At 35.7% G+C, this 11501-nt stretch overlaps 3 protein-coding genes and 1 non-coding gene across 5 annotated transcripts; 2 read left to right on the top strand and 2 right to left on the bottom strand.

Moving 5' to 3' along the window:
- TRNAA-UGC lies at nt 1049-1121 on the bottom strand. Its single transcript has one exon. It is a non-coding gene; the product is annotated as a tRNA-Ala (tRNA).
- On the top strand, nt 1174-5861 carry LOC107645411 (DNA polymerase delta small subunit). Of its 2 annotated transcripts, none has more exons than XM_016349426.2 (15): nt 1174-1334; nt 1426-1555; nt 1665-1771; nt 1908-2034; nt 2273-2380; nt 2965-3080; nt 3167-3250; nt 3641-3709; nt 3796-3867; nt 3960-4051; nt 4145-4272; nt 4427-4528; nt 4633-4700; nt 5068-5147; nt 5550-5861. In XM_016349426.2, the coding sequence occupies exons 1-14, from the start codon at nt 1275-1277 to the stop codon at nt 5125-5127; spliced, it is 1323 nt and encodes a 440-aa protein (XP_016204912.1). In that variant the 5' UTR covers nt 1174-1274; the 3' UTR covers nt 5128-5147; nt 5550-5861. The 2 variants fall into 2 exon arrangements, with proteins under 2 accessions (XP_016204912.1, XP_016204911.1); XM_016349425.2 differs by having other exon boundaries at nt 4630-4700.
- On the top strand, nt 6142-7046 carry LOC107645417. Its single transcript, XM_016349434.2, has 2 exons — nt 6142-6742; nt 6823-7046. The coding sequence occupies exons 1-2, from the start codon at nt 6425-6427 to the stop codon at nt 6910-6912; spliced, it is 408 nt and encodes a 135-aa protein (XP_016204920.1). The 5' UTR covers nt 6142-6424; the 3' UTR covers nt 6913-7046.
- On the bottom strand, nt 8627-11277 carry LOC107645412 (actin-3). Its single transcript, XM_016349427.2, has 5 exons — nt 11119-11277; nt 10841-10916; nt 10205-10598; nt 9240-9853; nt 8627-9016 (listed from the first exon to the last, which is right to left on the bottom strand). The coding sequence occupies exons 2-5, from the start codon at nt 10898-10900 to the stop codon at nt 8951-8953; spliced, it is 1134 nt and encodes a 377-aa protein (XP_016204913.1). The 5' UTR covers nt 10901-10916; nt 11119-11277; the 3' UTR covers nt 8627-8950.

Genomic DNA, 11501 nt, shown 5'->3' with positions numbered 1-11501 from the left:
ATTATGTAATATTACATATATTTTATAGATTAATAGTATACATAACCAGCTTTTAGGTATTTAATTAGAATGGCAAGTTGTCTACAAAATTCATGAATATTGTCTCTGTTTGTTGGCTAACAATGTATAGAGTCCTAATTTGACAATTATCACTTTATCAGACTATAGTAATTTAGATATTTCCATTGTTGTAGTAACACATATAATAATATATTAAAACTAACGTGTTACAGTTAAATTAAATAAAGGACACATGATTGAGGGGCGGCTATGAGAAACCTATCCATTTGGCTGTGTGGGAAGTAATAAGTACGTTGACTTGAAGAAGTTACCCTCCTTCATTGACATACTTTATTAGGCATTAGCAAATTGAAGTACTAATTTAATTATTTGAGCCTATATCTTAAAGAATTTAATAACATAATTAACGGTGTAACAGTTAGTTCATTAACCCGTCTATAGATAGGCATTTACTCAAAAAATAATAATAATAATACTACCATAATGATTAGGGGTGTTCAAATCCAAACCGATTCAAATTAAACTGCTCATCAAATCCGATCTAAACCGAAAACCGATTAAAACCGCATTAATTCGGATTTGATTGAATTTTATTCTACTTTTCATAACTGATCCAATCAAATCCAAACCGCACAATGTACTATAATATTATCATTTTATTATTATATTTACAATTATATTTATAACATGTTCAATTTGTTATACATTTTTCTATTATTCATGTATTATTATTATTAATAAATATTTTATGTTCAAAATATTATTTATTTATTTTAACTAACCTATAATTTTATTTCTATTGTTATGTTATCGTTGGCTTTTTAAGATATTGTTAAGACTTGTTATGTCATTGTTGATTTTTTAAAATTTAATATTGAGACTTGTTATATGTATTTAATTTTTTTTATTTAAAAAATTACAAATTCAAACTGATCCAAAACGCACATACCCTTAAAACCGAACCGAACTGCACCGCGAACCGAACCGAACTGCACCGCGAACACCTCTAATAATGATAATATCAAAATGGAGATGCGGGGGATCGAACCCCGTGCCTCTCGCATGCAAAGCGAGCGCTCTACCATTTGAGCTACATCCCCGTTGAATGTCCGACCAGAATCAATAATAAATAACGAATGTAGCGATCGGTGTTTATATTGAAGTTCGACATCTCCCTGGTCTCTTCAGAGAGCGCCGCCAGCTGAGTCGATTTCGAATTTGAGAGTGCGCGAACTCTTTTTCCCGCCATTGCCATGGGAATGGACTCTGAGAAGAACAGCCTCTGCAGATTGCAATGCTCCTATGCTTCCTTGGTTCACTTCTCTTCTCTTTTCTCTTTGTTCTATTTTTCTTCAGTACTCAGAGTTTCTCTTAGCTTAATTTGAATTTGGATTTGGGTTTAAGGATGAAGTGTTCGAAATTGGGAAGGAGACTTACAGGGGGCAGCAATACAGCCAGATATACTTCGCTCGGCTTCACTTGATGCGCACTCTCTTGTATTCCCTCGTCTCCCAATGGAAACCCCAAACCCCTGGTTCGTAACCCTTGCTTTCAATTTAGGGTTTTTTTTTTTTTGTTTGTTTGTTTTTTTTTTTTTTGAATTTGGTTTAGGTCTCATTTAGTTCATGCTTTGTTTGGTGCAGTGTGCACTGTGTTGGGATTGGAACAGGGAAAAGAGTGTGTCATTGTTGGAACCCTCTATAAACACATGAAGCTCAAACCTTGCATACTTGATGAGTATTCTAAGGAGGTAGGGGGATTTTTATTTTTCACTTCTTGTCTTAGGGGGGAAAAATTGTATTTTTTTATTTGATTTTTGTGTGAATTTTATACTTTCTGTGTATGCAAATTGACAATGATGTGCTTCAATGGCAATTTATATACAGAGATCTGCGGTTCCACTTGTTAGGCCTCATAACTTCATGCACGACGATGATTATCTAGTGTTGGAGGATGAAAGCGGGAGAGTTAAGCTTGGCGGGGATCTCATATCGCCTTCTGTGTTTGTAACAGGTATGTAATTATAAACAGATTATCTTAATCGGGTATGGTAGGATGGTGATTCAACTTCTGAAACACTAGCACATTCGTTGTTATGCTATTGGCTTTGTTTCATTTTTTCTATGCTTTGAGATCCAAGCTAAATTTTTGGCTACTTATGATATCCGCTTTTTTAGTAATGCGACTTGCCTGCCATACAAATTATTCTTTTTGGCAGATGATGATATTGTAATGACATCATCTGTTACAGGAATTGTGGTTGCCTTACATGGAAAGGAAACGGGGGCAGGTGATTTTTCGGTTTTGGAAGTCCTAGAAGCTGGCCTACCACCACAGATAGAATTCCCTCTTAAATCAAGTATTACTTCTCTATCTTTTACATGTACGGTGGTGCTAATCTAGTGAAGCACATGCCTAGAATATGTGTCTCTGTTTATGTGCATGTGTTTTTCTTTTTCAATTATTATTATTCTGGATCTTACCCTCATATGGTAGGCTTTAATTTTGCATTAAGATTGATGAATTGGATCTACATGGACTAGCATCCCACTCCTGTGAGAATTGCTGTTTGAGTTGCCTTTTTGTTTGTTTTTCCAGCATAGATGCTTTACACTTATCAATCATAGTCACAATCATAGATGCCTTTCTACTTCAATTCTCTTAACATGGTCTGCTTTCTTTTGGTGCAATATTTAACATTTGCTGCAAGTTTAAGAAACTGACTTCTCAACTTGCCTATTGCATTATTAAACCTTAACAAGTCATCTGTTGTCATAATGATAATTTGCTGCTTGCTTATGCTTCACGTTCTTGCTTTTGTTAAGATGCTGATGATCAATAACAGCCTTGCCATTCTTTACACTTACTGTGCATCTTTAGTGCTCATTTCTTCAATTTTGATTATTAACAATTTGAAATTTCATTCTATTTTGGATTCAACAGGGGAAGACAAATACATTGTTCTTGTGTCTGGATTAAATGTGGGGAGCAGTGATTCTAATCCTCTTCAGCTTCAGCTTTTCATTGATCATATTACAGGGCATTTAGGAGATGAAAAGGTTTACCTGATTCTTCTCCCAGAACTCTCATGCTGATAATCATGCAACATTCAAAGTTTTAACTTGTTAAAATGACAATTGAACAGGAGCAAAGTATTGCATCTCAAATTGTTCATGTTGTCATTGCTGGAAATTCTATTGGCATACCACGTGGACTTGTTAATGGACAGGTATTGTTGTTATAGCAGAATCGTTCCCTACTTCTGTGCATTTACTACTAGGGAAAAGAATATTACAGTTACAAACATTTGTAATACAATTGTACAATGTTTGCTGTTTAACACTCTAATGGTTATAAAATTTATAATAATAAAGACTCATAACTCTGATATCTCAACTGTTGTTAACATTTTCATGAATCCGTTTGTTTTCTACTTTGGTTTCCTGTGATGATGTCTTCTTCCTTTCCAAGTTCAAACATTATACACACTATAAGCCAAAACATCTCATGCTTTATTTTCCCCCTTTATTTTTTTTTTTTCCTGTTGGTGTTGACATATGGGTGCTGTAGACTGCTCCAATTGCTGAATTTGTTGAGGTATTTTCTTTAATATTTGCAGAATTTGGCTTCAAAGGATCTCTCAAGGATTGCTGAACCAATAAAGGAACTGGATATTTTATTGAATCAGGTTTCATTTTTATTATTTTGATTCTTATATCATTGTCATTGTTATCCCAAATGAAAATTGCTTAAGTTTTACTTATGTTTGTTTAGATTGCAGCTGGTTTGCCTTTGGATATCATGCCAGGACCCAACGACCCTGCTAATTTCTCATTACCACAGCAGGTTTTCATGTTTTCTTTCAAGATAAATATGCTTTATGTTTATATAATATGTTAGGTGTTGTTTGGCTGTAATACTAAGAGTTTTACTTTCAGCCATTGCATAGATGCCTTTTTCCTGGTTCGGCAGCTTATAACACCTTTAGATCTTGTACAAATCCTCATTCTTTTGAGATTGATAATATCAGGTGAGTAGGCTATAAAATCACAAACCTATTACTGTCTTTGACTCTGAATCTACTATCTACAATACATTTAACATGTTTTGGCATTTCTTTTAGGTTTCTTGGCACGTCAGGTCAGAATGTAGACGATCTTGAGAAGTATTCTGATGCAAAAGATAAACTTGAATTCATGGAAAGGACACTAAGGTGGAGGCATATAGCACCTACAGCACCTAATACTCTAGGTATGCATAATGTGTACTTCAATGCAACTGTAATATAAACGTTTCTGGAAGGTTGAACCTTTGGCAATCATATTTCACATGCTATTTCTGAAGAAAACTAGAGTTAAAAATTCCAAATGAAGTTAACATTTTGATGTTTATTGCTGTCTTCCAGGATGCTATCCTTATACTGATAGTGATCCCTTCTTCATTGAGAGCTGTCCTCATGTGTACTTTGTTGGCAATCAGAATAAATATGAATCTCGTGTCATAAAGGGTATTTTTATTCTAGATCTATGGTGCAGAAATAAATGTTCTATGATTTGCTTTTACTATATCTTGCCCCTTTCTGACACTCATTAGCTTTCATGTTGATTGCAGGATCTGAAGGGCAGTTTGTGAGACTCATAAGCGTCCCGAAATTCAGTGAATCTGGCGTTGCAGTTGTGGTGAGCTCAGTTTTTACACTACTCTTAAAGATGGCTTTTTCATACTTATGTTGCTTCCATAAGCACATTAATAACTTGTCTTTTGTGCTTGAGAAGACATTTGCTGTCTTGACAATGTAATAGTTAAAGTAACCTTTGACATGATGTCAAATTGATAATGAACTGGAAATGTGGTTCTTAGAAATAACATATGTTATCTTTCCACATGCTTTTCTCCCTTTTATTATTTAATGAAGCAATTTTAAAGTTCCATCATAAAAGAAGCACATGAAATGAATTTTATTTTGTTCCTCTAATATATATACGTAAAGGTTTTATGTAAAGAATATAAAAAAAAGTTATGTTGAAATCTTCCTCATTTTTGCAGGTAAATTTGAGGGATCTTGAATGCCATGCTCTCAGTTTTGGAACTCAATTCAGCTCATAAGAATGTAGACTGAAGTTGTGGTAAGTAAATATACCTAATTTTTACAGAGTGAATTATGATTTCTCTCTTTAAAACAGGCAACTGTTCTGTAGTTGACATCTGTTTTTTGGGGATACTCTTGTCTGCATTTGAGCTGAATTGTAAATCCAGTAATCATTATTGTTGTAGTATTCTGTTCCGGCTCAAACTTGATATCCTTGAGACAAAATAGCATTGTGTCATGACCAGAAGCTGAGCTTTACTTAAAATTTGTAGTGTATTGCCAAATTCATCCTTATTCACTTCCATGCATAAGTTTTCCTGCCACTAGTATTAGTTAATAGTCTTACTTTCTAAGAGCTTCTTTGTGTTTTAAGGTTCCTAGAAATATGCGTTTACATCTTAGGAATGATAATAAAAGTTTCTTGTCTTGTATAATTCAGGTTATGGGAAATTTGTTGAATGCCTGCCATCTGTCTGTATCTTCAAGATGGATCGAAGACCTGAAAATTAAGGCTTAAAGTTGATGAGGGCTTTCTTCCTCCATTTCTTGGGTGTATATCATAATTTTTGTATATCCTAGTATAATATATTGACCTGTTTGTGTAATTTTTTTTCTAATTATCTAATTTTCTCGTTGTAACATATTCGGGCATTTTGTTTTGACAAAAAAATTCTTGAAATATTTAAATTTTGCTCTAGTCTCTAGGTTTTTTCCCAGACCATGACATATTTAAGTCCTGCCACTTGATGAATCGTTTTGCAGTAGTAGAGAAAATATTTATTATTATTGGTTTATGCTGAATTGTATAAAATATCTTCGTGGATATTTCATATTTGGAGAAACCGTTGATGCAAGCTTGTGTAATCATGCAACTTTAACTTACCAACCTTGGTTGGAAGTATAAATGTAAAAAGTTTTGTGATTGACACACCCGAAAAGGAAGGAATAAAATAAGAATCTGAAACATGTTTTCCTAGAATGAGTCCCGTGACACATGGGAGAATGAGAGCACTGAAATCGTAGAGGCGCGCAATTGTATTGTTCCGTCTCACATGGCAAGCACAGAGAAACAGCAGCAACTGTAAAATGAAGGCCTTTATTAGAATTTAGATTTAGATCTCAGCCTAAACCCCCAACGGCTAGTTTTCACTTGCCCTCTCCTCTCTTCCATTATTCATTCACTTAATATTAATCATTGCGTTACCTGTCTTCCCTTTTTCCATTCCCACAACGGTCCATAATCCCTTCCACATAAAACCATCAACTTTTTCTTTTGATTCTACACAACACACTCCATTTTCAATTCTAATTCTGATGGACACTGCTACTGCTGATGCTGATGCTAAGGTTCAACACGTCACCAAGAAATCTTCCGATGAGCTTCTTAGGAAGTTTGCTGAGCTGGGTTCAGAGGAAACAACCCGCAAGAAACACTTGAGTCTCACCATTAGCCTCAAGAAGCCCAGGGGATTCCGGAGGGATGATCACTGTGACAGCCCTTCCGGCAGTGCTGCCGCTGTCGTCGAGAGGAGATCACTTCTGCCTCCCGGTGTCAGCCGCAGGACGGCGTTGCTCCGCCCACTCCGGGCTAGAGATATCAGGAACAGGTCACTCTTGGGAACCATTCAAAAGGTTAGTCACTCTTTGTCCTAAAATTGAAGCTTCAACAATCAACACTAACAAATTAGACTACTAACCATTCAATGTTGCAGACATGGCGCACAACTGTGCAAGGAGCTTCCAGAGTTTTCATCGAGAAGCACTATCATCGCCATAAGCGTTTGATCAATGACATTGTTTAGGCCCATCCTATGTTATATATGTATATTGATTGCACTGTTAGTTTAATTCACTTTATTCATGTTGCTTTCTTGTTACTTTGTTGTTCTGTTCTATTCTTTCATCTTAGCTTAATAAACTTTAATTCTTTCATCCATTCCCTTCTCTGCTCCAGTTTCTTGTCTTGCCATAGAAAAAGTAGTGTATGTTTTGCCTTATCAAGTTCAAGGTTAAAACATGATCAGATTTTCTAGTGTGGAATTGAAAGTGAACTTGCATGCAATGTGGTAGAAACCTCAAATCTCTAGTGTTATCATGATGCATACAAGTCCTAAACCTCCTAATAGCTCAGAACAAATGAAATTATTGAGATCAAAATGAATTATTACAACCTTTTTCATTTTCTGTAAAAGAAGAAAAGCAATGATAAACTGAATAATGGAATGCAATAATTCAGAAAAGGCCATTTCAGAAGCCAAGTGCCAACATGTGTTTAAGACTTTAATGTGACTTTGCCCTTCCATACACAATTATATTGAACGTGTCTCCTTGCCGTCTCTCTTTTTTTTCAACAAAAAATATAAATAATTTTAGGTTGAGACAAGAGGCTAAAATTTAAGAAAATAATTCTTATAAGAAGACAAGGGCATCAAAACAGATTAAATTTGTGAAGTATCTAGTTGTCTTTAAAAAGTAACTATTCACTACTCTTAGTTGTAGAATTGTGCAGAGCAAATTAGGTTTGTTCTGCTGCCTATTTGGACTGTTGTATTTTGCTTTGTCTTGAATTGTGTAACTCTTTTTCGTTCCAAAAAAGTAAAGTTCTTTTTCTTTGGTTCAAGGTTCAACCAGAAGAAGAATTTTAAAATAAAAATAGTCACAGTAATGCATACACCAACCACTCAATTCTCAAGTTTCAAGTGCATAGATTTGGACTAAAAGGTTAAAAATAACATGCTGTAAAGTAAAAGGCATGTTAAAGCATCATAGGCCCCAATGAAGAATCCAAAACAAAGTGAGCATTGATTACCTAGGTTTGGTGTCCACTTTGAAATACTCAACAAACACACTCATCCAAAAGGTCTTGTGGAAATGCAACAAACAAGGTGCCAACAAACAGTATATATAGTATCTTCTTAAATGGTACAAGTACTACAATAATTGCTCTGTACACAGTTCCTACTTCCTAGTACTCTTTTGTTCATGGTCCATGGATTTAGTGTAAAGTAAAAGATAAAGTCACGTCTCAGTCACTCTTTCTAGTGCAGGGGTTTGGAAGAATCATTTTCTTCTAAAACATATTATAACTAGAACCAGTGATTGCATCATGTGTGAGTTAAGCAGTACATCTTGTGATCTCTTCCTCCCTCTTTACCAGTTCCCACTTTGCAACAAGATTTTCATTTAAGATGTTTTTTTCCCTGACATTGATTGAAAAGGATAGACATTAATTGAGAAAAGATAAGCATTGATTGAAAAGGATGGACCCTCTGAATGCAAAAATATTTGGTCGTTGCTGCTGTTGATTAGAGAAACAGCATAGTTTGTGGAAGCTTAATTATTGCAGGCACTGCCATATACATTGTACACCAGCATAATTTTAAAACTCTGGTGGAAGTGGAACACACAAGTAATAATTTTGATGTGAAATTGGCATGTTATGTGTTGGTAGGATATGATAGAGCTAAAAAGATTGGACAAGAATTAACAATAGCCTTCTTTCCTTGCAGAGAATAATAAATCAAGCACATCACACTATGTTAATCAGAATACCTTATATAAAGAATTGTTGATTCAACCAAACCAAACAAGTAACAATACACAGCTCTTCTACACAAAATGGAGAGGGAAAATATTGAATGTTACATGTCTTACTAGCCATCATGCTCTTTATCCCAACATATAAAGAAAAGGGAAACTCAAAAGAAAGAAGATGATAAAAAGAAAATGGTAGAGAATAGAAAATAAAAAAGTTCCTCAACCACTTGATGATATTTCTTTAGTACAAAGTATATATATTGCAGTTCCACTGGTCCACCTCCACCTCTTGCTCTCCATGCTTTAGAAACATTTTCTGTGAACGATTGATGGCCCGGATTCATCGTATTCTGCCTTTGCAATCCACATCTGCAAATGGAAAAGGAAAATTGAAATATAAAAAATATTCAGAAAGGATGACATGGAATTATGCCCCAAAAGCACAAGGAAAATATAAAACATAAAACATAAAACATTCTTTATAACTCTGATTTTTTTTATCTCTAAGTATTCTGTTAGTTGTATGGTTTTCTTGAAACAAAGTCTATTGAATGATTTGCTCTATGTAACTATGGTGATGCATTATTTTTACCTGTTGGAATGTGCTAAGGGATGCCAAAATGGAGCCTCCAATCCAAACACTGTACTTCCTCTCTGGTGGTGCTACAACCTTAATTTTCATGCTACTCGGTGCCAATGCTGTAATCTCCTTGCTCATCCTGTCAGCAATGCCTGGGAACATAGTGGAACCACCACTCAAGACAATGTTACCATAGAGATCCTTCCTAATATCAACATCACACTTCATGATCGAATTATATGTGGTTTCATGGATTCCAGGAGATTCCATCCCGATCATGGATGGCTGGAAGAGAACTTCAGGGCATCGGAATCTTTCAGCTCCTATTGTGATAACCTGTCCATCTGGTAGCTCATAGCTCTTCTCAACAGCTGAGCTAGTCTTCGCAGTTTCTAGCTCTTGCTCATAATCAAGAGCAATATAAGCTAGCTTCTCCTTCATGTCTCTCACAATTTCACGCTCAGCTGATGTCGTGAAAGAGTATCCACGCTCAGTCAAGATCTTCATCAAGGCATCGGTGAGATCACGCCCTGCAAGATCCAAACGCAAGATTGCATGCGGAAGAGCATAACCTTCGTAGATAGGAACTGTGTGACTGACACCGTCTCCAGAGTCCAAGACAATACCTGCATAAAACAGAACAAAACAACATCAAATCCCTTTCAATGCCAACACATACCTTATTACCATTAAAGAGAAAGCTAATCCTTCAAATCACATACATCATTCAAGAAACAATCCCTTCACTCATTATAAAATAAACATAAAGTTTGAACTGTGACATCTTCAAGCATACCTCCCTATAAGGCTATAACAAAAACTAAGACCACAACAATATACATACTCATGTTCATGTCCCATAAATTCTGTGCGGAAGTATCAAAATATCAGATTTTAAGAAGATCTACACATGCATGATGCATCATCATCATATACTGACACTAAACAGAGGAAATTTGACACTGAAGATTGATTACCGGTTGTACGGCCACTGGCATAAAGGGAGAGAACGGCCTGGATGGCAACATACATAGCAGGAGTGTTGAAGGTCTCAAACATGATTTGTGTCATCTTCTCACGATTGGCCTTTGGGTTGAGGGGTGCTTCAGTGAGAAGCACAGGGTGCTCTTCAGGAGCCACACGAAGCTCGTTGTAGAAGGTGTGATGCCAGATCTTCTCCATGTCATCCCAGTTGCTCACAATTCCATGCTCAATTGGGTATTTGAGAGTCAAGATACCTCTCTTGGATTGAGCCTCATCACCAACATATGCATCCTTTTGTCCCATCCCAACCATCACACCCGTGTGGCGCGGACGACCAACAATGCTAGGGAACACAGCTCTTGGAGCATCATCACCAGCAAAACCAGCCTACCAACACAAATCTCAGACATCTTAAGACTACATACCAGTCACCAGATTATGCTATATACCCTTAATTGCATGTTTTGAGTAATCTTGGTAACACTATCATCTTAACTTATACTAAATATATGAAATATTACAACAACAATAACAATAAAGCCTTTTCCCAATACATGATAATCCAGATTAACAAGACAAAATGGTAAAGTTTATGATTTGGAAAAGACTCAAGCTTGATCCATACATACCTTGACCATGCCAGTTCCATTATCACAAACAAGGGGTTGAATATCCTCAGCATCTGCCATTTTTGTTTATTGATTGCTGCAAAAAGACACCAAATTTGCAGAAAATAAGACACTATGAAAAAGATTAACCAAATTATGTCCCTGATCATGAAAACTACTATGACACTAAGTAACCAACCAGTGCATGGATTAATAATACATCAGAACAAGCGAACAAGAAAAATAAAATGAAATTATGTTTGTAATTGAAAGGGGAAAAAAGTACTAAATGAACTCACCTAGGAAGAATAAAACACAAGAATTAAGGTTAAACGGGGAATGTGTGTGTTTGTGTTTGGATTGAAAACGATGAAACAAGTGTGAGAGAGAGAGAGAGAAAATAAAAAAGGCTTATGCGTGATTCTCTCACAAAGCTAAAGGGTAGTACCCGCCCTTATATATGGTTTTCAAAAAGAGGAAATGAGTCTCTGGCAAATGAAATTCGTTTGAAATGAACATCAAATTCCATGTCGCGTAATCTTGGCCGTCTGTTTCGAATATCTCATCCACGGGCCACATTTATTGTTGGAAATAGCTGGCACTTATATCCTTTTCTTAGAATGTATGTGTTTGCATGAAGTGAATCTTATTTTTCAGAACACTTAAAATTTTCAAATATAAA

This window comes from Arachis ipaensis, chromosome B06 (genome assembly GCF_000816755.2).
Source record: "Arachis ipaensis cultivar K30076 chromosome B06, Araip1.1, whole genome shotgun sequence".
In the NCBI taxonomy this organism is placed as follows: domain Eukaryota; kingdom Viridiplantae; phylum Streptophyta; class Magnoliopsida; order Fabales; family Fabaceae; genus Arachis; species Arachis ipaensis.
Note: the sequence above shows the minus strand (reverse complement) of the source record. Positions and strands in the feature narration are given on the sequence as shown.